The 26968-nt window shown below is 41.8% G+C and overlaps 1 protein-coding gene across 1 annotated transcript in view; it reads left to right on the top strand.

Annotated features, from left to right (window-relative positions):
- Nucleotides 1-26092: 26092 nt before the first annotated feature.
- Nucleotides 26093-26968, top strand: part of LOC109418389 (BCL-6 corepressor-like protein 1) — a 56147-nt gene continuing 55271 nt past the window's right edge. The window contains exon 1 of the mRNA XM_019692568.3: nucleotides 26093-26486. Within this exon, the coding sequence (XP_019548113.3) occupies nucleotides 26469-26486 (18 nt within the window). The 5' untranslated portion in view covers nucleotides 26093-26468. The remainder of the gene's footprint in view (nucleotides 26487-26968) is intronic.

The following is a 26968-nucleotide window of genomic DNA, read 5'->3' as shown; positions in this document are numbered from 1 at the left end:
TCCCTTGGGATCACCTTGAAACACCCCTGCGAACCCCTGGTACCACCTGAAATTCAAAAAGCGCCTTCGAGACCCTCTGAGACGACCTTGGGTTTCCGTGGATGCCTCTGAGATCTCTTAGTATCCCCTGGGACCCCTTTGAAACGCCCCTGAGATCTCTAGGTATTCCCTAAAACCCCTTGGGTCCCCATTGACATGTCCCTGAGACCACCTGCTATCTCTTTGAAAATTCTTGAAACGCCTCTGAGGCTACCTGAAAAGCCCCTGAAACGACCCTTCTCGTTTGTCGGGTGAAGATCACTGCGTCCAGATTTTAGAACTATTGTGATAACGACCCTTGGAACCCTCCTGAGATTCCCGGGTACCACCTTGTGACCCCATGAAACACCCCTTGAGGCAAGTGAAGTCTCATGAAACCCCCTTATTCACTTTAAAGTGTTCATGAGACGTCCTAGATTCCACCTGAGACCTCTAAAACCATGTACTCTAGAACCTCTTTTTATGCACATCGCTAGGAATGCATAAATTAAAAATATGCATAAATTAGAAAAAGGCATAAAAAGAAAGAAATTTGTGCATAAATTAGGTTTGGACTAGTTAAGGGAATCTAGTTCGCGAGAACAGACCTTGCTCCTGGGCATTCGAAGCGGGGCTAAGGGGGTTTCCAGAAGTTCCCAGAGAGCCCAAAAAAGTGGGATCCAAGGGGCTTCAGGGGCATTTTTAGGGGTTGTTCCAGAGGATTTGAGGAGCTTTTTAAGGGCGTTCTGTCAAGATTTTTTGGCGTTTTAATGGGATTACGGGGAATTCAGAGGCTTTGCAAAAGTATTAAGGTGGTTTCAGTTCAAGAACGTTTCAAGGGATTTTAGGGGCAATTCAAGGGAATTCAAGAGCCTTTAAGGACAGACTTGTTAGAATCCCAAGATGGCCGCCACAATGGCCGACTTTGGCACCTACTCACGATTTCGAGGGCACAAATCTCTTCGTAAACAAAAGCAGCACATTTGATATTCTTTTTTTAAGCTTATTACAAGTGAGCAAGAACAGAATAATGAAATGCACTGTTGTTTGAAGCTTGCTTATTGAGATTTGTGCGTTTTAAGTTCACATGCACCATTGAAGCGGGATTTCAAGACGTTTGTCCTTAAAGGGCGTTTCAAGGTATTTCAGAGTCTTCTAAGAGACGTTCAGGATGCTTCAGGAACATTTTAGGGCGTTCCTAGAGGTTTTGGGGCATTTGATAGCATTTCAGGGGCGTTTCAAGGGGTGTTATGGTGCGTATCAGGGTGTTTATGAACCCTGGTAAAGGCGTCCAAAGGGGTTTAAGAGGCATTTCAAATTAATTACGATGATTTCAAGGGCGTTTCAATGGGATTACGGAGGTTATAGGGGCGTGTCGAGGCATTTTGTTAGGGTCGTATCTGGGGGATTCAAGAACACCTTAGAATCAATGGCACAAATTTCCCAAATGGAAGAAAACGTGCGTCCGGAGCCGACCTACTGATACCTTTAAATCAACGGGTATTCTAAAGGCGTTTCAAAAGATGGTGTCTCTAAAAATCATTTCTAACTTGCCTCCAAAATCCCCCTTAAACCCCTCGGATACCATGTAACGTTCCTGGGAGGTTCCCTGGCCGCCATTGCAATAGTTCCCGGCTTTATTGAATATTCTTGTGCACAATATTGGTTCTGAGAAGCCTTCCCGCTTTTTATGCAGGGAATAAAAAAAGGTGCATAAATTAATAATTCATAAAAATAACATGCATAAAAAGAGGTTTTAGTGTATCGTTCTTGAGACCCCCTGAGTACCCCTTCCAAGTAACAATCTTGATTCAATTTGGTTTCATTTGTTTTTATGATAGTTGTATAAAAGCATTACATATTCTGGTTGATCTTATCGGAGTTTCAGCTGAGCACACCTATTCTTCATCAATATGTGATTTTATCGTGCCCTTGAAGAGTTCTACAATGAGAGGATATCTTGGGAAGTACATCAAGTTTTAAGAGAATCTTAAAACCAACTCTGCAAGAGTATCTTAGGATGGGCCACTTTAGTCTTATGGCGAGTTTATGGTTGAGTTGACGTTGTTTTGCAGTGTTAAAGAACAGGTGTTGTTAAAAAATATTGAGAATAGGATTTGGAACGACGGATATGGGAGGAAAAGACTTGTTCACAATAAACGTTTATTGATTACGTCCAAACAGCTTGAATACTTGAGAAGAACTGGCTAGGAAATTTTCCTAACAAACTGTGTAACCAAGGGCGTTGCTAAGGGTTGCAACCGTTACCGATTGCCTACTTCAACACCCCCTCTCAATCGGACAGTTTCTCCTGCCCACGTCACAATCATCTGCCTCTACATTTTTTTTTCAAACATGAACCCAAAAAATATATCGTTTTTGCTCTTGTTTCTGACTATCTGACCGCCGGTACGTCATCTTTGTCATCCAGCCTAAGATGGCCATCTTCAAGCTTCCACAAAATGATCCCCGGTTCACTGGTTGGCTGCAGAAGCATCTCAAACGTCCCTGTAGGTTGTCGCACGCTTCCATCAGCACCAGTCAGCTTCGGCTCGCAGACCTCATCGTGGAACACCATTAAATCGTTCACATCGGTTGATCCGTGCCTTTCCAGCTTTGCTAGTTGCTGCCTTTTCAACTCACCTACACACGTCAAGCTGCTCCAAATTCTTCCTAGTTTGAGATCCAGACCTTCAGACAACGTAGTTTTATAATTCCTCTTCCAGCGAAACCACCTCGTTCCAACCTCGACCGTTGTCGTGCATGGGACCATAACCTATTGAGAATAGGATTTGGAACGACGGATATGGGAGGAAAAGACTTGTTCACAATAAACGTTTATTGATTACGTCCAAACAGCTTGAATACTTGAGAAGAACTGGCTAGGAAATTTTCCTAACAAACTGTGTAACCAAGGGCGTTGCTAAGGGTTGCAACCGTTACCGATTGCCTACTTCAACAAAAAACAATAAGCATTATAAAATAAATTTTGTTACTAGGGCTGGAACTACCTGAAAGCCTCTGAAACGACCCTGAGACCTCCTCGTACCCCTGAACCCCCTGGGACGCCCTCGAAGCGCCCCTGAGATATCCTGGTACTCCCTGAAACTCCTTAAAATGCCCCTGAAACGCACCTGAGACCCTCTGAAACTCCCCTGGAAATCGGTAAGTTTAAAGTGTTGTTTGGATTAATTGAATCAGTGCTTATGTGTTAAATAGTTTTTAAAAATACCGAATACAACATTAACCGGAAGAACAGTTCTCCTATCAATAAAAAAAATAATTCTTTAGTGCGTGTGTGAGTTTCCGGATGAGCCCCTGAACGTACAAGGCGCTTCAGAGGCGTTTAATCTCTAAAATCCCATCGATCTCCCTTGAAGGCCACTGAAAACTTCTTGAAACGCCATTGAGACCTCCAGGTACCCCCCATAAACCCGCTTGAACCGCCTGAAACGCCCTTAATATCTTCTGGTACCTCTCTGGAATCCCTTGATGTTTCCTTGAAACGCCCCTGAGATCTCTGGAACCCCTTGAAACTCCGTGAAAAACCCCTGAGACCCTCTGAAACTCTGCTGGAACTTTCTGAGACCCTTTGAAGCGTCTCTGAGGCCCAATGGAACTCCCCTGAGACCTCCTGAAACCCATAAGAACCCCCTGAAACGCCCGTGAAACCACATTGAACTCCTTGAAGGCCTCTGAAGCCCCTTTAAACGCCCCTGAGACCTCTGAAACCCACGCGGACCGCCTGAAACGCCTCTGAGATCTCTGGAACCCCTTGAAACTACGTCAAACACCCCTAAGACCCTCTGAAACTCCGCTGGAACTTTCTGAGACCCTTTGAAGCGCCTCTGAGGCCCCATGGAACTCTCCTGGGACCTCCTGAAACCCATAGGGACCCCCTGAAACGCCCGTGAAACCACATTAAACTCCTTGAAGGCCTCTGAAACCCCTTTAAACGCCCCTGAGACCTCTGAAACCCGCGCGAACCGCCTAAAACGACATTGAGATCACCGGAACAACCCCCCCTTCTTCCTTCTAGAAACCCCCTGAGACTCCATGAAACGCCCCTAAGGCCACCCACTGGGACCACCTGAAACACCACTGAGATCTCCTGGTATCCCCCTAAGATTCAATAGGACCCCCATGAAACGACTAAAGCAGCACCGATGTTACAAAAAAATCACGCATCGCAGTTTTTTGGTTGCACACGAGTCAAAGTCAAGTAATTCCCAGGTAACAATTTGAGGCTGTACAAACGTTTCTCCAACTATTTTGAATCAGCCTTCATTTAAACAAAAGCTGAGCACAAGAGGTACAATCCTTTATTCAGCTCCTAAACAACTATTTTTGGTGATTTTATTCAACCTTTAGCTGATTTGAGGTTCATTGGAAGACTGATTTAAGGCTTAATATGCGCTTAATCAGTAATCAATTAAGTGTATCAATTGCGTAAAATAAAAATAAAAACACTTTCGTGAGCCTTTTTTTCCATTAGCTGCGTCTATTTCCAGAAGACTTGTTTAGGAATGTATAAATTAATCAGTGGGAAAACTGGAAATTGAACTCGGACCTTCTGATTTATAGTCACTCACCTTGGCACCTACACCACACACAATTGTATACATATCCTCGAAAAAAATAGCATCGCATGTTGTGTCTGAATAGTTAAAAAACATAAGTTGAACTAGGTCTGTATTGAGGCTGAAGAAGCTATGTGGACTTGAAAATATGCTTGGGTCAGCTGTCAAAAATTATGTGAATAACCTTCTTCGTGCATTAGCTTGCGCTCACCTCGCTGACCTAGTGCACGTTTAGGGGTCACAATGACCCCAATGCACGATGAGGGTTAAAGATTGAATGATTAAATCTGCTTGTTGGTGTATGTTTTAAAGCTAGTTATCCAGATGAATAATATTCTATTCAACTTGATATTCAGCCATCTATGTATTGCTGACCAAAGAGGTTGAACAAGCCATACTTCAGACCAATATTCAGCTGTCATTGTCACCTTTGACACCATTAACCAGGTATTGTTTAGTTAATACTCTCGCTGTTCAGCATTCATTGTTAATTGGGTTCTTACATGGGGTTAGAAAAACATAACTATAGCTCATGTGCAACCAAAAAACTGCACTGCGTGACTTTTCTGTGCTGCTTTAGATCCCTCCTGGTAATCCCCCCTTAACGTGTAACCTCTCTTGGCAGCAATGATACGATAGACGAAAATAATTTTGAGGTAGAATAAATTGGGCTAAGGACGGTGCTAGAGTGCTCACTGCACTCTACGGTGAACCCAACATCATGAAAACGACCAATACTGGACGAGTTCGGTGTGCAGCGCATGTAATGAGACTGCCGGACAACAACCCTTCAAAGTTGGTGTTTACTATTCATCCGGTTGGCACAAGAAGGCGAGGTACTCAGAGATCACGATGGGCGAACCAAGTGGAACGTGATCTGGCGAGTGTAGGGCATGAACGTCGTAGGAGAGCTGCAGCTGCAAGTCGAGTATTATGGCGGCAAAATGTAAACTCCGTATTATCATAAATTTGATGTTGAACTAAAAAATAAAAAAAAACGCGGACACCGTCTTCAGCCAGAAGCTGTACAGACCAAGGAATTGGCATCCCTATCCCACCAATGCAATGTTTTCGTAGCCAACATAACTGCGGCTCAAGCGTGAGGCTCAAGCTGACAGCCTATCTTTTAACACTGCAGCATAGTGCAGCATAGTTTTAATGCTGGGTAAGAAAACAAGAAGACCATAACAGTCCCCTGGTACAGACTGAATGAAACTTAACACTAGACAAGGGATCCACGGAGCATGTACCAGTGTATACGGAGAAGAAACTATTCCTACAAAAAGTTTCAACGCTCCGAGCGGGAATCGAATCCTCACCCCATAGCATGGTGCGATTAGAAGCTTGGTGACCCTAACCGCACGGCTACCAGGCTCCATAATTGAAATAAACCGTGCAACATTAGATAAATCAAAATCAAGTGTTCGAATGACAGGCAAAATGTATACCTCGTTTATGACCTTTGAGTATGCAAACTCCGGCCATCATCACGCAATGTAACGACACATATCTGTACTCCTCATCAAATCAATCGTTCTACCGATTGCGTTCCTTATTTCAGAAGGTGCTCTCAGTTGCGTCATTGATGACTATAGTCACTAAATGCTTCCAGCAAAAAAGTCAGCAATACAGATTGCTGAAATTTCAGCAAAATTTGCTTAACCCTGCACAGGAAATCTTAAATGATGGTCCATTTCGGAAACCTGGGGTCCATTTGGACCCCCAATTCGTTCTTCTGTATCGCATGATCCTGATTTATTAGAATATCGGTGTCTTCAGTAAAGTTGTAGGGTTGGTCAAGGACTTATAAAAGCTGGATCGTTTAATTCGGAATTTCACACATAGATGGTGCTACTGAGCGTGCAAATTTTATATTAATATATCTCAGGATCCTGATCACCTAGAATGATGGTATCTTCGACAAAGTTGTTAAGTTGCTCAAGGACTGACAGATGCTGGTCCGTTTGATTCGGAACTTCACACATAGGTAACGCTAGTGAGCATGTAAGTATTAAGTACATGATCACATTTATATCAAGATCCTGACCACATAGAAATTTGGTGTCTTTGGCAAAGTAGTTGACCCTATAAAGTGTTTACTAATGACGAACCATTTGTTTGAAAATTTCACACATAGATGGCGCAACTAATCGTGCATTTTTTTTTATTTCGGCATGGTTGTTGGGTACGTCAAGGGCTTACAGGTGATGTAGCGTTTGATTTGGAACTTCACGTATAGGTGGCGTTACTGAGCACGCATATTTCATATATCTCATATATCGCGGGATTCTGATCACTTAGAAAGATGGAGTCTTCGGAAAAGTTCTGTCTTTAGGTTCTCTCGTAATTTGTGGGACAAAAATATCTGTTCACGTCTTTCTTTGGATGTATAGCCGTTCGTCCCGGCCCATGTTTTTATTGGTTTGAAATGTAGGGTGGCATGTGTGTATGTGTGTGTACTTTGGGTGTACCAATCAAGCCCAAAAAAAATGTACCAATTATAATGGTTACGCAACTGGTTAGCTGTAATTATAGCTAACCAGTTGCGTAACCAGCAGTCAAAATTGTAATTTTTGCTCATGCAAAATTACAACTAGCGCCGCCTAGTGGTAGAACTCGAATCAAACAATAATTCAAATGAATGCCTTTGATCTACCACACAATTTTGCCAAACACACCATATTTTCAAATCATCAGGATCCTGAGATATGTACAGTTTGAAATTTGTTTGCACTCTGGCGCCGTCTAGCGGTGGAATTCCGAATCATGCGTACCATCATCTGTAAGTCATTTACCAACCAAACAACTTTTCCGAAGACACCAAAGCTCCATGTAGTCAGGGTCCTGAGATATAAGAGATTTAAATTTCGTTACAATTACATCTGTTTGTCTTTGATTTCTGTGATGTCAAAGACAAGTAGACGTAACACTGACATAATTTCTATTCCATATATTTAGAGAGTTGATGTTTCAGCAAAGTTATTCAGCTGCTCAAGGATTTTTCGATGATGAGCCATATTTAGAAATATGGTATCTTCGGCAAAGCTCAAGGTGATTTATTATATGATTCGAGTTTCTGTCATTAGGTGGCGCTAGTAGCAAATTTACAAAAACATAGAAATTTTAATTATTAGCCAGAAAATTTTAAACAAGCTATAACTTCTTATTAAGTGCATCAAATTTTGACTGCAAGATCCCCAACTAGTTAGCTGGTACAAATTTGGTCTTGATTGGTTAACTTTACGTGCAGTTGAAGTGTTTCTAGTAAAATTCTAATTTCACTGCAGTGTAATAAACTACTATATCTTAGGGTTAAGTTAATCAAATTTAATGAAATTTCGAAAATGTATGACTAATAAATTGGTCTTTGTTGGCTGGCTCAAATTTGTCTGAATAAGAAAAAGTTACAGCTTGTTAACTTATCAAACAGCTTTGCCGTGAAAACCGTCCTTCTAAGTAACCAGCGTCCTGAGATTAAAAAATATAGGCTCTTTAGCGCCACCTATTCGCCACCTATAGGCTCTTTAGCGCCACCAATTTCGAATCAATCGGTCCATTACTGTAAGCGCTCGACATACTGAGCAACTTTCCCAAAATGTGACGCTTCGACAAGCTCTAGATCTTCCTATAATTTCGTTTAAAAACATTATATTACTATACTGTTTATGCCAAATAGCGCTATCTAGTGAGGAAATTTCGAATTAACCAATTCACCGCTAGATTTGCTGAAGACATGAATATTCTAAAAGATCAGAATCAAAAGATATAGAAAATTCAATTTGGGGTCTAAATGGACCCCAGGTTTACAAAATCGCCCGGTTCAACTTTGACATGGAATAAAAATCAAAGTAGGCTCAGTGTACCAGTTATGGCTATAGTACCTCAAATTCGCCATAGTTGATTTTCAACCTTTAACTATGCAAATCAACAAGAAAAAATATGTGAACGAAAGATCATGTTCATAAAAGATGACAGCGGTCATTTGAACTTCCCATTTTGCTCAAATTATGATAGAAATAAATCATTTTCCTTAAAATTTCGGCTTCCTTGCACCCTATTTCGCCATAGTGTACCAGTTATGGCAAATCCCATAAGGAATGCATGTAAATAGTGCGAAGTGGAACCAAAATGAAAAAATATGTCCATAACTGGTACAGGGTTCCTATCATTGGCACACGCCGTAATAAATAGTAAAAGTGGGTTTGGCTCAGATTTTATATTTTTCCTGTTGAGAATGAAAACAAATCTATCGTTTGACATATCGACGACATGCGTCTGTCTTCTTCTTATTTTTGTAGAAGTAGTTTTCCTTAGGTAGTGCGATAGCTGGTACAGGCACCCTATGCCATGAAATCAACTTTTTTTTTGCTTAAATAATAGAACTAGGTCTAGTTTGAAGGTATTGAAAAAATAAAGTCAACATGTTTTACCCTACTTGTTTGCCATTACTCCAAAGTTGCCTGGGGTCCGAATGGGCCAAATGGTCCAAATGGGGTCCAAATAGTCCAGTATCCATTAAAGGGTTAATTTTAACGAAGCGTTGCTGATTATCTGTCAAAATTGCTAGATGGTTCAGCAAACTGAAAAAAAAAAGTTGATACCCAGCAATTCGTTTTGCTGAACGCAACCAGCATAAAAATATGGGCAAAATTAGCTGATTAGCAGCAAAAACAATTGCTGTTTACTTTGACTTTACTCCAGAAGTTCTCTAAAAAGGCTACTTGTACTCATCGACGTTCGGTTGTGCTGTCCCAAAATTTGCGCAAACGCAAAACTCGAATTGCTTCAGTAATGTAGGACATACGGAGACGGCCGTCGGTACCGTACATTGTTGGTAACGGACATTTAATCATAGGTAGTGGTCAGAGTGGTTGTTGATAGAAGATGTCCAAGTGTGACGATGACGATTACGTATCTGTGCTCTTAGTGTTCCTGCATAAATGCAATTCATCAATTCAAACTCTATTATTGTGGATATACAGGGACCTTCATCAGGTCAGACACTACATCAATTTATATTCCATTCCAAGTTAGATGGTTACATAGGGTTATGTAGGCAGTAGCGTAACTGCATTGCCATTAAAACCCCAAAATCAGGAAGCGTGCCATCCCAGCCTTGTTTATGGCTGCCGATTTGTTGTTCGATTGTTACCTCACTACGTGACCAACCGGCATAGGTCTGTTTCGGTTTTAGTACATTACATGAGGATCAATGGATGCGTAGTTCGTACACCCGTCAATAGCTTCAATGCTTCTACAGCTGAAGCAGTTGATACCTATACTATCGACTACCAGCCTATAGGACTGACAGTGCCGAAAAAGGCACTCCGGAATGTGCGTTTGGAACACATCACTTTCACCCTATGTACATATAACCAATTAGATTATGGTCGATGGGAAGCGTAACGGACGACACTTGGTCAAAACAATGCAATACCTAATGATGGATGTATTCGATTGGGTTATGACTCTAGTTGCGTGAACATCGGCGTTTGACATTGAATTGTGGGATGTAGTTGACTCCCCCCATACTTGTACCATTGCGTCGATGTTATGTCACATTGTCACAAATGTATGTCAAGCTTCACAAACGATGATGGGTGTGTCATGGAGACGAAGGCGCGTAACCTTGAGCTGGATGATGGATTCCTTCGAACAGAAGCTCCTAAAAGAATTTCTTGCAGCGAAACTTTGCTACTTTAGAGACATTTAAATAATTCACTTCCATGATGATGCCCGAAAGCTTCGTGATGAAATTTCCTCACAAAGAGAGCCACCCAGTTGAGATTGAAACTTGTTCAAATAGAAACTGAAATTCGTCTGGAGTCCCAGGCGCTGGCTGCTACTAAATGCAATCCATACTTACGCACCCGGGGAAAAGCGAGACGACGAAGGACGAACAAGCACTTGAGACAGTCACTCCACTACTCCAGGGGATTGGTGTTGGGGAGCAATTTGAGAACTTTCTGGTGAGCGTTTATTTATTAAGTGCCGAGTCCAGTTTGGTACTTCTGTAAGAAAGTAGAATAAGGCTAAAAAGCACTCACTTACTTCTTGAGGTGGAAGAAAATCGCGTTATTCAGCAAATCCATGCTGAGGTTGTCTGGGTACGAAAAATGCTATTGACCATTGGCAAAGAAAGCTAAAAATAAGAATCGTAACATCGGATATTCAGAAGCACGTAATATGGTATTTATCATATTATTCTTAGAAAATATCATGCATCAATTTATCCATACCTTGTTTGAGCATTCAAATTCGAAGTGTACGAATTGGTTTTTACAAAATTGCACATGTTGTATATTCCCTAATCCTGAGTAACAAGAAAAGGAAAAAGACTCGCCAATAGCACTTTCGGTGCATTTCCAGTTTCTCTGTTTGACTTTTTAATTAGGTTTCTGTTTGGATAAATTCCAAAACGCAATGTTAATGGTATCCGTGGAAAGTCGCGAGATTTTCTTTTTCATGGGTTACAGAAAACGACTGCAACCGCGCGCTGCTCGCGACAGGATAACTTTCCAAACTGCTTGCGGTGATTCGGGTGTACTGGCACTGGCTGGTAGGTACATAGGGTATTGGTTCCCTTATTAAGCATGTGGCTCCCATTTTCATCCCACGAAAAACAAAGGATTGAAGCGTTGTTTGTTTTGTTTCTTATTTTTGTATTTTTTGTTAGAAGTGAGCACCCATGAAAACAAAAAGAACGGAGTCAATCGGTGCCGTAATCGCTTGTTTTCGAATAGGATGAAAATGGGAGCATGAGATTACTGATGGCACACATACCCTACCTAAATTTGATTGCAAAGTCAAACAAAGCGGAGGGGATTTGTCTCATAAAACTCGTTGGAAACTTGTCGTGAAGTGGTTCAATGTGTTCAAGCAAGCGTTATTTAGAATTTTGCCAACTGTAGGGCAGTTTTCAAATGCAGCATTGTTTCAATTAGTAGTCTAACGCTTTTCAGTTGGGTGAGCAGTTTTCCTGACAAGAATTGCATTATCCGCGAGGCAGCAAATTGGCTGCATCATTAAAAAATGTGCTGTAATTGACGACGACGTCTACATGTGCAGTAGGGTAAAGGCACCCTTATTCAGACTAGTACCTAAATTCGTCTCAGTTTGTCCCTAAGGCTAGAGCTAGGCTATTCTGATTTCCCACGCGTCACTAGGTCAAAGCTAATCACGCTACCGAAATTAAAATTTCCAAAATAATCTTCATGAAGTAGGGTGATTTTCCAATTGTTTAACCCTCAAAAGCCCTAGACGAACCACTTTTTTTCAATCAGCTGCTACTCAAAGACCATACAATCAAAAAATTTGAAACCAATTTTAAATTGAATGCGGTTAGTTGGTCTTCCAATATCTGGGCGTGGCATCCCCCTGGCTTCTCCCCCCTTTCTGGGTATTGAGGAATGCCTTGCCACGGGGGTATTTCTCGGCAATTTTATTGAATATCACACATATTATCATTCTGACATTTGTATTGTAAAATGTATTTGGCCATAAAATGATCGCTCTGTACTATGGGCATGCCACCGCTACAAAACCAGTTCCGGACGTTCAGGTTTCCGGACATAATCTCCAGAAAAACCTGCTACATACTGTTTACTAAGGTTCGCATTCATAATCCTTTTTTGCGGCTTCAAATATTGAATTTAGAAGTATGATGTCTTACAAGAGTTTGTTCTATATACTTAATTCTTCATTTTAAAATTTTTACCTAGATGATTAATCCACCTAAAAGTGCGATAGGAATTCACTTTTCTCAAAAATAAAGATAGAGTATAGGTGTCTTCTACAAAGTTGCAGAAAAGGGTATTATTGGAAACTTTGCCGAACAAACTATTACCTTATTTGCTCAACTTTAAGAGTTATGTGTCATTGTTTGTGGACGACCCCTTGTAATTGGTTTTCGGATATAACTTTTTCTATGGATGTTTAGGATTTTTCGAGTGTTCTACAAAGTTGTTCTTTGTGATGGAATACACCTCATTCTGCTTTTTCCTTCGTACTGGATTAACGCTCCAAGTGGAACAGCGCCTGCATCTCAACTTCCAAATATTTCAAAAAGACTCTATGGAGTTTTTGTGAAATTCTCGTTTTTTTTTTAATTTTTAATGATTATAATTCTCCTCTAAAAATTATTACTGTAAACTCTCATGCAAGTACAGCTTAGATTCCTACATACAAAAAAAAATGCTTTGACATTTTTGTTTATTTTCCTGCGAGGATCCCTAAAGATAATTTTCTTAGTATTTATCCAGTAGTTCATGCCGGAAATCCATTTGAAATCCACGGAAATCAACTTCAGAAACTTTTATGGCATTAGTTCAACAATTTCCTAAAGAATCCATCAGGAAGTCTTGTTGGAATTCCTCAACCAATTCCTGCTGGTAATGTACAAGGAATTCTTGGTGGACTCTTAAGAGCAATTACTGAAGAAATCTCAGCTGATATTGTTTAAGAAATTCCAGCAAGAATTCCTGAAAAAAATTGTAGAAATATCTGAAGGAATCCTAGCAAGAATTTCAGGTGATGTTGCTAGGAAAATTACTAAAGGTATCCTTGAAAAATCTCTGGAGAAACCACGAATGGAATTCATATAGGAACCCTTGGAAGAATTACATGCAGCAAATGTAAAGGAATCTTTGAAGAAATCTCTGGGGCAATCTCAGCAAGAATTTCGAGAGAAATTCCATTATTAATTTGTGGAGGAATTTGTGGAGGGATTTCTCAAAATACTTTTTCTTGGATTCCTCCAGAAGTTTCTCTTTGCATTTTTCCGAGTATTTCTCCAAGAATTCCTTCAGGACCTCATTTACTAAAAAAACTCTAGAATGCCCAGACCACAGGAATATCTACAAAAGTTCCTTTTGTGATTTTTACAGGTATTTTTTTTTTCAAAATATTCCTCTACAAATTTCACTTCAAATTTCCCAAAAAAAAAAAAACGGTTCCCACGGTTAAAACCACGAATTCCTCAAGTTGTTCTTCTAGTAATACCTCTTGGAATTTATCAAAGAATTCTTCTGGGATTACCTCTAGACATTCTTGTTGGGATTTATTGAATTATTATTGATTGGATTCATCCACCAACTACTACTGTAACTTCTCTTCTGTAACATCCTTCAGAGTTTCTCTTGCGCTTCTTCAAAGAATGTATCTAGGTATTGTTTCAGGAATTTCTCTTCGTTTTCTTATTGGAAATCTCCTTCAGATTCCTTTGAGAGATTAAGTTGAAAATGATTCAGATTTCAGATTATTCAGAAATTCCTTTTAAGGATTTTTAAAAGCTTCTACAGCAAAAATACCATCTGGAAATGCTTGTGAAATCCCAGCAGAAATGCTTGGGGAAATCCTGGTAGGAGTTCCTGAAGGAATCACAGTAAAAATTCATAGAAATATTCCGGGAGGATTTGAATAAACTGTAGAATGTTTCTTAAAGGGACATTCCTTGCCAATGGAAGAATCCCGGCAGAAACTTCTAGCACAATCTCATCAGGCATTCCTGGAGGAATTCTAAGAAGATTTCTCCAGCAATTTTTGTAGGGATGACTGCTGGGATTCCTCTGAGATCCCTCCGGAATTTCTCCTTGAAATTCTTCTCCAAGGATACCTCTAGGAATTCCTCTTGCAATACATCCAGTAAATAACAGGGATTCCAAAAATACCTTCTGGAATTTTTTAGGGAGCTGCTGAGATTTCCACGGAATATCTCCAACAAATATAAGTATTGCTCTTTAAAGTCCTGCAGGAATTACTGGAGGATTCTCTGCAGATATTGCATTGGAATCCCAGAGAAAAAAAAATAGGAGGGTACCTACCTGAAATGTCTAGAAAAACCCCAGTAGAAGTCCTGGAGCAATTCCAGCAGTAGTTCATAATATATTCTCAAGAGGATTCCTAATAGGAATTACTTATTTCTGGAGAAATATATGAATAAATTATAGCAGGAATTACTGAAGGAGTCCCAGCAAGAAATTCCTATTGGTAATGCAAGAAGAATTCCAGTTCAGGTGCAAAGGGGTGTAAGTGACCATTTTGTCGATTTTGAGCTGAGCATATCAAAAAATTCATATAATTTTAAGCTTTTAGGAACTTTTTCAAGATTAGTTTTACGATGAATTACAGTGAATCGGAGAAAATTGGGTCCATTTTGAAACCTTATACATTTTGCATGGGGGGAAAAAATAATGGAAAACTTTATTTACTCAAATCTCATTTACTCGAAAGTATATTTTTGTCACTTTCACCCATTTGCTTCTAACCCCTCTCAATTTTTGTGTGAGTTCTTGTAGAAATTTATGGAAGAATCTCAAGAGCAATTGCTGGAAAAATTCTTGGTCAAAACCTCTGAAAGAAGCAATGAGAATTTCCGCAGGAATCCCAGCGGACATTCTTGTAGGATTTTTGAGAGCAAAATCTGAATGTATCCCGGAGAAATTCCTGAAGGAACCCTTGAAGCTATTTCTTCAGCAATCCCCGCAGGAATCGCTTAGAGAAACTCATCAGGTTTTTCTGAAGACATTCCTCTTGCAATTTTCCTAAGGAGTTTTAAACATATTTTTATACATATTCCTTCTATGATACCTTCAAGGACTCCTCCAGAGATTTCTTCAAGGTTAGTTTTTGTTTTTAACCAAAATTTAGAAAGAGGGAAAAGCCCCTGTGAGTGATTTCTTTTTCTATTTCTCCAAGGGATTCTATAGAAATTATGCTTGCGATTCATTTATAGATTTCTTCATGGATTCCTTCAGATTTTTTTTTTCTAAGAGTACCTACCAGCAGAAACTCTAACTAGAATTTCTCCAGGAATATTTCCAGCATAACTTCTGGAGAAATCTCAGCAAAAATTCCTAAAGGAATTTCTAGTTGCTTCCCAGCTTGAAAATTTGTAAGAATATTTCTGAAATAATCGTCATGTAAATTCCCGAGGGAATCAAAACGAGATGTTTTTTGAAAGAATCACAGTTGTAACCACTAGCGTGGCCAGATGTTCCTTTTTTACTCGTTCTTCAGGAACAAACTAGAGAACGAGAATCATGGAAGAGATGGAACTTGCTCTCACTTCTATTCCTCTGTTTCTGAATGAGAAATAAGAAAAATAAGCCGGATCTAGTGGGTGTCTAGAACCGAAAGTAGTAAGTAAGTAGTGACTGTAATTGAGTGAGGTATTCCTGCAATAATTTCTGCAATAATCATAGGAATTTCTCCAATCATACTTCAGGATGGCTTTTTTAGGATTTCACCGTTGAGATGCAGGCGCTGTTCCACTTGGAGCGTTATTCCAGTACGAAGATGAAAGCAGAATGAGGTGTATTCCATCACAAAGAACAACTTTGTAGAACACTCGAAAAATCCTAAAAATCTATAGAAAAAGTTATATCCGAAAACCAATTACAAGGGGTCGTCCACAAACAATGACACATAACTCTTAAAGTTGAGCAAATAAGGTAATAGTTTGTTCGGCAAAGTTTCCAATAATACCCTTTTCTGCAACTTTGTAGAAGACACCAATACTCTATCTTTATTTTTGAGAAAAGTGAAGGATTATGAATGCGAACCTTAGTAAACAGTATGTAGCAGGTTTTTCTGGAGATTATGTCCGGAAACCTGAACGTCCGGAACTGGTTTTGTAGCGGTGGCATGCCCATAGTACAGAGCGATCATTTTATGGCCAAATACATTTTACAATACAAATGTCAGAATGATAATATGTGTGATATTCAATAAAATTGCCGAGAAATACCCCCGTGGCAAGGCATTCCTCAATACCCAGAAAGGGGGGAGGGGCCAGGGGGGATGCCACACCCAGATATTGGAAGACCAACTAAACGCATTCAATTTAAAATTGGTTTCAAATTTTTTGATTGTATGGTCTTTGAGTAGTAGCCGATTGAAAAAAAGTGGTCCGTCTAGGGCTTTTAAGGGTTAACGTTACTCAAATGTTGAAAAGTTTCTGGAAATAGTTTGATAATTCGCTCTTAAGTAATTCTCGCTAAAATTCAACTTTTGGTTTAGCAGCGTACACATGAATACCGCACCGATTTATTAACAAAATGGTAAATATTAACTATTTGAAAAATTGCACAATTCCTAAAATAAAATTGCAGAAATTGCTGTTACAAAACAAGCTTTGCTGGCTAACCAGTAATAAGTATCAAGGTTTTTTATTCCTTGTTGGGTATATAAGTCACTGAGACCAGATTTTGGGTATGAAGATTACATCACAGCACAAGAGCCGGGAGAATGTGCTTAAGGACAAGCGTCTTGAAATCCCGCTTCAACAGTGTCTCAGAATTTCAGGCGCACATATCTCAAAAAAACGAGCTTCCAACGACAGTGCAATCTTTTTATTTTGTTCTTGCTCACTTTTAATAAACTGTAAAGAAAAGATCGGGTTTTTTCTACGAAGAGATTTAACAAGTCTGTCTTTGAACCTTCTCATCGGGGTTTTTTGAATATTTTTTTTATTGTACATTCATTATTCATCCGTGATCCAATTGTTGAATACTGGCATAACCTCAACTATTGGTATGACTGCCACATTTTTTACGATCACAATCCAACTAACAATCAAAGCTGAATAACAACTTATTCAGCCAAAATTATTAAAATTATAGCTGTTTGTTCATCTATTGTTCAGCAAACATATTGGTTGAAAAGGGCGTTTCAGGTCCAAGGGTATTCAAGATGGGATCAAAGGGTTTCAAAGGGTTTCAAAGTCGTATCAAGCGTGTTCTAGAGGATATCATGGAGTTTAACGATCGTCTCAAGAATGTTTCAAGGGCTTCTTGATAGGTTCCAGGGGGTTGCAAAATGTTTCAGGAGCGTTACAGGGGAGTTCCAGCGGCGTCAGAGATATTCCAGAGGATTTCGGGGGTACATACATACATTTATTTGTTTAAGACAAGACATAATCAACAATAGTACGCCACAATATTCGGTTTGTGGCTGCCGCTCTCCATCCTCGGTCGCGCCCAATGCTCGCCAAGTCACGCTCCACCTGGTCCGTTTATTGTGCTCTCTGCGCTCCACGCCTTCTTGAGCCAACCGGATCAGTTGCAAACACCAGCTTTGCAGGGTTGTTGTCCGGCATTCTTGCAACATGCCCTTCCCACCGTATCCTTCCGGCTTTGGCCACCTTCTGGATGCTGGGTTCGCCATAGAGTGCAGCGAGCTCGTGATTCATCCTTCTCCGCCACACACCGTTCTCCTGGACACCGCCGAAGATCGTCCTTAGCACGCGTCGCTCGAAAACTCTAAATGCTTGCAGGTCCTCCTCGAGCATGGTTCATGTCTCGTGTCCGTAGAGGACCACCGGTTATTAGCGTTCTGTACATGGTGCATTTGGTGCGTGGGAGAATCTTTTTCGACCGCAGTTTCTTTCTGATGCGCCTCCGAATTTCACGGATCACGTTGTTGTCAGCCATCAGTAAGGATCCGAGGTAGACAAATTCCTCTACCACCTCGAAAGTATCCCCGTCTATCGTAACATTAGGGGAGACTGAGGAGACTTGATCCCTGGGGAGACTTGTTCCCCCCATATTTTCTCGGAATCAAAAACAGTTTTCTTCTAGCATATTTTTTTCCAAAACAACATCTGGACAGACGACAATGTTTCGGTTACAATTGATTTTAATTATGTATTGCATTATTTTTTAATGGCTGATGGTTAGTTTTCAGTCCTTCAGAAATCTTTTAGGCGATTCCAAAAAATCTCAATAACTTTGTGAAAATTGAACCAAATCGTGTCAAAATTTTGCAGCATATAGTATAAATAAAATACTATCAAACGTATTTATCCAAATAAGACTGTTCTATAAATATTTTAATTAATGTAGCTTAGTGTATACAACAGTGACATGGGGAGACTTGATCCCTCGAGGGTTACACACACATTATACATGTGGAAAATAAAATTCTATTTGGAAGCCTCTATTTACTCGGAATTCTAGTATATTCAATGACAAAACGTGTCCGAAAATTATTATTTTATTACACACCATTAAAAGGGGGATCAAGTCTCCCCATTTTCAAAATACGGCATATCCTTAACAATTTCAGGAAATCTTATAATTTCAAATACACCGTATTCATCAAAAATGCAACAAAACTTGAAAAGAAATAGAATAGGAAGCTTCTGGAGTTATTTTCCCTTTAAATCAAACATGTGCACAAAAGGGGATCAATTGTGACCCATTTTTGAAAAATACATCATAAGACATGCCTCCATAAAAACACAGTTTTGAAAACTTTAAAAATAATTTAAAGTCTTTCTGTTGTGCATCAACTTGCAATAGTTGTTTACCTGCCATTCTGTACGAAAACTGGATCTAGTTTTGTGTTTTTCTTAAAGTTACAGGCAAATTAAGAAAAAGGGATCAAGTCTCCCCAGTCTCCCCTACTACCCAGACGGATCCGGTCGTTTTCGGTTCCGCCTACCAGCATGTTCTTTGTTTTTGAGGCATTCACCACCAGTTCGACCTTTGCTGCTTCGCGTTTCAGGGGGGTGTACAGCACTGTCACCGTTCCAAAGTTCTGGAAATAATGTCCATGTCGTCCGCAAAGCACACAAGTTGACCGGATTTTGTGAAAATCTTTCCCCGGCTGTTGAGCCCGGCTCGTCGCATCACACCTTCCAGAGCGATGTTGAAGAGTAGGCATGAGAGTCCATCACCTTGTCTCAGTCCCCGGCGAGATTCGAATGAACTGGATAGTTCACCCGAACCCCATACGTAGTTTTGCACACCGTCCATCGTTGCTTTAATCAGTCTAGTCAGCTCCCCAGGAAAGCCGTTTTCGTCCATGATTCTCCATAGCTCTGCGCGGTCGATACTGTCGTATGCCGCTTTGAAGTCGATGAACAGGTGATGCGTTGGGACCTGGTATTCACGGCATTTCTGGAGGATTTGGCGTACGGTAAAGATCTGGTCCGTTGTCAACCGGCCGTCGATGAAGCCGGCTTGATAACTTCCCACGAACTCGTTTGTTTTAGGTGACAGACGACAGAAGATGATCTGCGATAGCACTTTGTAGGCAGAATTCATAATAGTGATCATCCTGAAGTTCTCACATTCCAAATGGTCGCCTTTCTTGTGAATGGGGCAGATTACCCCTTCCTTCCACTCCTCTGGTAGCTGTTCGGTTTCCCAGATCCTGACTATCAGTCGATGCAGACAGGTGGCCAACTTTTCTGGGCCCATCTTGATGAGTTCAGCTGCGATACCATCCTTACCAGCTGCATTGTTGGTTTTGAGCTGGTCAATGGCATCCTTAACTTCCCTCAGCGGAGGCGGTGGTTCATTTCCGTCCTCCGCTGCACTGGCGTCGTCGTTTCCTCCATCGCCGTGGGCTCCCGTGCCTACGTTCTCCACACCGTTCAGGTGCTGATCGAAGTGCTGCTTCCACCTTTCGATCACCTCACGTCCGTCCATCAAGAGGCCTCCGTCTTTATCCTTGCATATTTCGGCTCGCGGCACGAAGCCGTTGCGGGATGCGTTGAGTTTCTGATAGAACTTCCGTGTTTCTTGGGAACGGCACAGCAGTTCCATTTCTTCACACTCCGCTTCTTCCAGGCGGCGCTTTTTCTGCCGAAAGAGGCGGGTCTACTGTTTCCGCTTCTGTTTATAACGTTCCACGTTCTGTCAAGTCCCTTGCTGCAGCATTACCGCACTCGCTGCATTCTTCTCCTCCAAAACCGTTCTGCACTCTTCGTCGAACCATTCGTTCCGTCGATTCCTTTCCACGTACCCGATGGTGCTCTCGGCTGCATCGTTGATGGCTGCTTTCACTGTACTCCAGCAGTCCTCTAGAGGGGCCTCATCGAGCTCGCCCTCGTCTGGCAACGCGGCCTCGAGATTCTGCGCGTATGCTGAGACGACATCCGATTGTTACAGTCGCTCTAGGTTGTACCATGGCGGTCGCCGGTATCGTACACTGTTGATGACGGAGAGTTTTGGGCGCAGTTTGACCATTACCAGATAGTGGTCGGAGTCGATGTTGGCGCCACGATAGGTCCTGACGTCGATAATGTCGGAGAAGTGCCGTCCGTCAATCAGAATGTGGTCGATTTGAGATTCCGTCGGCTGTGGTGATCTCCAGGTGTAACGATAAGGGAGGCTGTGTTGGCAGGGATGGGAACACTCACTTGCGAAGAGTTACACTCACTTGCTGTTTTCTCAGCTCAGAAGCGTGCTATCAAGAAACGATGTATGGACGACTTTTGGCTTGTGGTTTTGTCTACAAGTTTGTCGAATAGAGTACGGGTCGAAAACCTATACCTAAGTCGTGACAGAGCTGCGAAAGCGACTCTCCACGAGGTGAGTGTAATTTACATTCACCTCGTGGAGAGTTGCCTTCGCAGCTCCCTCACGCCTTTGATATGCGTGTGCGACCCATACTTTGTTCGGCAAACTTTTAGACAAAACCACAAGCCAAAAGTCGTCCATACATTGTTTCTTGATAGCACGCTTCTGAACTGAGAAAACAGCAAGTGAGTGTAACTCTTCGCAAGTGAGTGTTCCCATCCCTGTGTGTTGGAAAAAGGTGCTACGTATGGCCATATTTTTGGAGGCGGCGAAATCAAAGAGTCGTGGGCCGTTTTCGTTCGTCTGCTGGTGGGCGCTGAACTTACCAATCGTCGGTCTGAATTCCTCCTGGCCTACCTGAGCGTTCAAATCACCTATGATGATCTTGACGTCGAGGCTTGGGCAGCGATCGTACTCGCGTTCGAGCTAAAATGCGTCCTTGTCATCATCAGTACTTCCGGAGTGTGTGCTGTGCACGTTTATTATGCTGAAGTTGAAGAATTGGCCCTTGATCCTCAACCTGCTGCACATTCTTTCCTCGATCGGTCACCAACCGATCACGCGCCTCTGCGTATCACCTATCACGATGAAAGCTGTTCCCAGCTCGCGTGTGTTGCCGCAACTCTGGTAGATGGTATGATTACCTCTAAACGTTCGCACCATGGATCCTGTCCAACACACCTCCTGCAGCGCTACGATGCCGAACCCGCGGTCCTTAAGTAGATCGGCGAATATTCGGGTGCTCCAAATGAAGTTGAGAGATCGGCAGTTCCGTACCGAGTTTCCAATCGCAAGTCCTTTTTGTTCGCTGGGGTCGTTGCCGTTGGTCTCGGTTCGTATTATTCTGTTGCTGATTTTCCGTTACAATGGTTTTTTTTACGGCTGGCTCGTAGGGCCTGACACCAACCCCCTACTTTCCAGAGGACCATAGTGCACAGGTGAGCTTAGAGTCCTTCCCTGGTACTTGGACGTAGATCAGCCGTTGTGGGCCGCTCCTCCTGGAGAACAGACGCTCAGGTTTACCAAAGCAAACTCCCCCTTCCCTGTCAGCCTACGACCAAAGTTCCCACCGGGGTTGGTTACCCGATTTTCCCTAAGGTTGCTCATAGTTTCCGGCCGGTACCGCATGGAGGTAGGGATAGGAGTTGCTGGGCAGAGGCTAGTGGATCACAATGGGATCTGAATTGCACAGCATACCCAGCCTTTACCGTGCCAGTTCCAAGACATGCTCCATGGATTCTCTAGTGCTTCCTAAAGTAATGCATCCACAGATTTCACCTGAAACTCTTCCTTCATGGGTTTTTCTAACATGTTTCTCCGGGCTCCAAGCTTTCTTTTAGGGACTTCTACAAGAATTCTTCCATCGGAGAACAAGAATTTCTCCAAGGAAATATTCATGAAATTATTCAGGGACCTCCCCAGAAATTCTTCCGAGAATGATGAAATTCAATAATTACTGCTGGGATTCCTACGGAAATCCAACTAGAATGGCTTCGGGATTCTTGTTAAGGTTTTCCAAGGATTTTCAGCAGGAACAGCTTCCCGGAGGGTTCCCTGCAGGTATTGTATGGAAAACCTAGAAAATCATGAAGGATTCCTGCTAGTAATGTCTACACGCTAACTCACACCAACACAGCGGCTGTGTTGGTCGCTCTCAAATCGACCCTCTTTACATGCCGCACATTTTGTGTGTTGCATGGGCCTTACACATTCCTGTGTTGGGGGGGGGGGGGGGGGTGAAGGTTCCACCATGTGTGGAAAACACACATTCTGTGGAACGCCTGGAATATGGAATCCGCTTCCATACTTGTTTTTGTTTTGGGAAGTTGAAAAAAAATTCAATTTTCATGATTTTCAGAGATTTTTTCCATCGAATAGCTGAAGCAGTTGGAAATGCGTCAAAAACATTTCCATTTCCATCTGCTTTCCAGCTCTTCGATGGAAAAATCCCGAAAATCAACTCCATCTTACCAGGTGGCCAACTGTTTGGTCGCGGCTCGGGAGACGTATGACTGTTCCGTTTCCACTGAGCCGCACAAAAATGAGTATGAAGCCGGGAACACATGGAATGTGTGTGGCGCGCACACATTTTAAACACATTCGGTCATTTGTGCATGTGTTGCAGCGCTCTGTGCGTTGCCAACACAGCCGATGAGCGAGAAAAAAATAGCGTGTAGAAGAATCCCAGTAGCAAATCTGGCCAATTCCAGCAGTTGCTCCTGAAATAATTTCAAGAGGATTGCCAGCATTAATTCTACAATTTAAAAAAAATCCATGGATAAATTACAGCAGAAATTACTTTAATAATCCCAGTTAAAGTTTCTTGTGGCAATGCCATAAGAATTCTTGGATGAATCCTTGCAGAAACCTCTTAAGCAACCCCGACAAGAACGTTTAGACTTTGGATTAATCCCATCAGGCACTTGTGGAGGGATTCTAAGAAGATTTCTACAGAGATTTCCTAAGGTTCAGGTGCTGATCGAAGTGCTGCTTCCACCTTTCGATCACCTCACGTCCGTCCATCAAGAGGCCTCCGTCTTTATCCTTGCATATTTCGGCTCGCGGCACGAAGCCGTTGCGGGATGCGTTGAGCTTCTGATAGAACTTCCGTGTTTCTTGGGAACGGCATTTCAAAACCCTAGATCTCATACAAAAGATAATAAGTCAAAGAAACTTTGAACATGATTTAAAAGAAACATTTTCAAAAAATTTTGTATAAACTTAACCCAAAGTTGCCAAATTTTCTAAAAAATGAATATAAACTTACGGCAGTGTCGCTGGAAATTGGGTCGACCAAACTTTAAGATAAGAGTGGTAATATAACCCATTTTCTATTAGCTTTCAATTGCTTTTTACAGAACTAAGCTAAAAAATCTAGAAAAAAAAAACTTATGAAGTGAATTAACTCTTCATGTCTTTGGCCAAAAGTTTGGGGTCACTATCGTAAAACATGGAAAAGTGATTTGTTGATATCTTTGTCATCATTCATTCAATTTTAATTCTTCTTGGCTTATTTGAAACGTAATGAATGATACTTACTGCAAAGACATTGAACCACATAGAGGAGTTCCAAGAGGAATTTTTGGAGAATTGTTTTGAAAAATCCTTTTGAAATTTCTCCAGCTGATGGGATTTTGTAAATAACTCCGATGATTTCCTTAGAGATTTCTTCAAGGATTCTTCTAGGAATTCATTTCCTCCAGAAATTCTTGCTGGCATTCCTTCATGAGCTCCTGCCAGGAATTTTCCAAGCATTCTGACCGAGATTACTCGAGCATTTCCAGATGGTATTTCTGTAGTTGAAAGCTTCCAATATATTGGTAGCAAATTGGCGGTTAATAGCGGCAACATGATCGACATAGGTGCACCGGTCAATAAGACGAGTGCTGCTTTTGCGAGTTTAAGAAATGTATAGATAAACAATCAGATTAGTCGACGCAACAAAATCCGAATTTTTAAATCAAACGTGAAATCTGCGGGGCCTGCGGGCCCATATAGCCGAGGCGGTAAACGCACGGGTATTCAGCATGACCATGCTGAGGGTGACGGGTTCAATTCCCGGTCGGTCCAGGATCTTTTCGTAAAGGAAATTTCCTTGACTTCCTTGGGCATAGAGTATCTTCGTGCCTGCCACACGATATACACATGCAAAATGGTCATTGGCAGAGGAAGCTCTCAGTTAAAAACTGTGGAAGTGCTCATTGAACACTAAGCTGAGAAGCAGGCTTTGTCCCAGTGAGGAAGTTACGCCAAGAAGAGAGAGAGAGAGAGAGTGAAATCTGCGATGCTAAACGCTAGTGAAATCTGGCGTGTATCAGTGGAGAACACTTAACGGCTGCATGTCTTCATCAATCGAGAAAAAATCGATAACGATAGTGGAAGTGAATCGGCCACACTTTACACAGGGCCGAGAACGAAATCTGCATGCAAAAGTTAGATTGGAACCCGCACCATCGCAGTAGAGGCAGACCCAAAGGCTCATGATGGCGCAGCCTCAACAAGGAAATAAAGGAAGTCGACAGAAATTTGACCTGGCCAGGATGGAAATCTTTCAATTCGGCCTTCTGCACCCAGTGTTGGTAAACTCACACTCAAAGCTGGCTCATGAACCACTCCTGCGTGAGCAAACTCGCACGCGATTCTGAATCATTTTCTCACGCGCGAGATGTTCATGCAAAATCTCGCTCTCATGAGTCAAGCGCCGAAATCTCGTTCGCTTGTAAAACGAACCCAAATCAATTTGAATGGCATTAAATGTTATTGTACGCAAGATTTGGTCTTATTCTATCATACAATCCTAAAAACTTCGTTGTACTTAATAAGAACACATAAAAATAAAGCAATGAGTAAAATTACGAGTCAACTCATGCATGATTTTTTCGGCGGTGAGTTTGGCGAGTCAAGAATCACGCGTGAAACAACTCAACCATGAGATTTGAGAATTTGAGTTTTTACCAACACTGTCTGCACCACCATGGATCTAAAGGTAGTGGTAGTAAAAGAGAGCCAAGAATGATATTTGGCAAAGAGCAGGAGAAAGATGTGTAACAACGAAGAATGCCTTAAATGATTATTGAAAGGATTTCATAAAATCACCTTACTCAAAATTGCATCATGTTGGATTGGAAAAGCGTTACTATTCTCAATCTTTCAGAAAATGAGGTCTTTCTTTCAGTCTTTCTATCAGCGGTTCATTGATTTGAAAAGAATAAACTACATTCTTTACATTCTCCTACAATCCCATTTGCAGCGATACAAGGTAGACCCTTTGCCATACCTATTACAATTTGATATGGCGGCTTTCGTGATAAAACTTCCAAACCAAACAACAATGTTGTCTCCAAATGTTGCAAGCTCATCACCACCAAAACGACATCAATTGCACATTGCAACCATCCTGCCAATCAGTCAAAGTCGCATTCCGCAAGAATTCATCGCCGATTTGCTCAGGTTAGGTCCCCCCGAAAACCATCCCTTGAAAAAAGCCACCCACAACCACCCAACGAAGGTACCATCCCCACAGGGGGAGGAGGCGAAGCTATAAATCGGTCGCCAAATGAAAAATTCAAATCAGACCGCATCCAACACTTTCCGTGTGCCGATCAATTATTTAACTTTTAACCCGCGTGTGCCAAGCTCATCCTCCCTCGCCCGTCCTCGTCGCCGTCGTCGTCGTCGTGCCGGTTTCCAGCTGTGGGTCTGTAGGCCACACTATTCACTAGCCCCCCTCCTTGAGGAGGTGAACTTCAGTCAGTGCAACCAACGACGACGTTCCAAGTAATTACCGCGCGGTTCTTTTGTCTTGGCGCTTGGCGCGATCGAACACCTTCGCATCCACCCGCAGACTGGGTGCATTGGTCGAGGGACCCACCAATAGTGCAGTGAGCGTCGCACACAGAGTGACCAGAAGAAAGTGTCCCCCAAAGTGTGAAGTGAAAACAGAAAAACCCCGTGGTGTGGTGACGAAAGAGATTAGATTGCAGCACTCACCCACCGCACTCGCTCACCGTTGTTGGGAGTGATTAGGAGGTATCGGGTGTCGGACCATCTCACCACACAGCAAATGAAAATGAAATTAGCGGTACGTGATTGTAATTAATTGATGGATTATGAATTGACGCCGATTATGTCGTGGGTGGGGGCATGTGGGGGCTGATCAAAGTGTTGTAATACCCCAAGTGTGGGATGGTTGTTATACAATACCGTGGTGGTTGGTTGTCAATCGAAAAACACAATAATCACTGAAACAAATATGGTTGGCGACAGCAATGGGGACAGCAGTGGATGGGACAACATCCCAACAAAAAGGGGTTTCATTTGGATTCGAATTCATCAAAAACAATGGATCAGAAAAACATAGCTAGCATTTGTGTTGTGACCAAAGAACAATCAGTTCTGTTCGGTATGCATGCATACATTTGTGAGCTTCAGACGATTCGATGATTGATTGGCAATTTTTTAGATTGCCGTGGTAAAAACTGTTCCATCGGGAGCCTTCCAGAAATTGGTACATATTCGGCTTTGGAACAATATTTTTGCACCTGTGTGGCGTGATGTTTGCAA

The sequence above is a fragment of the Aedes albopictus genome, chromosome 3 (assembly GCF_035046485.1).
Source record: "Aedes albopictus strain Foshan chromosome 3, AalbF5, whole genome shotgun sequence".
Classification (NCBI taxonomy): domain Eukaryota; kingdom Metazoa; phylum Arthropoda; class Insecta; order Diptera; family Culicidae; genus Aedes; species Aedes albopictus.
Note: the sequence above shows the minus strand (reverse complement) of the source record. Positions and strands in the feature narration are given on the sequence as shown.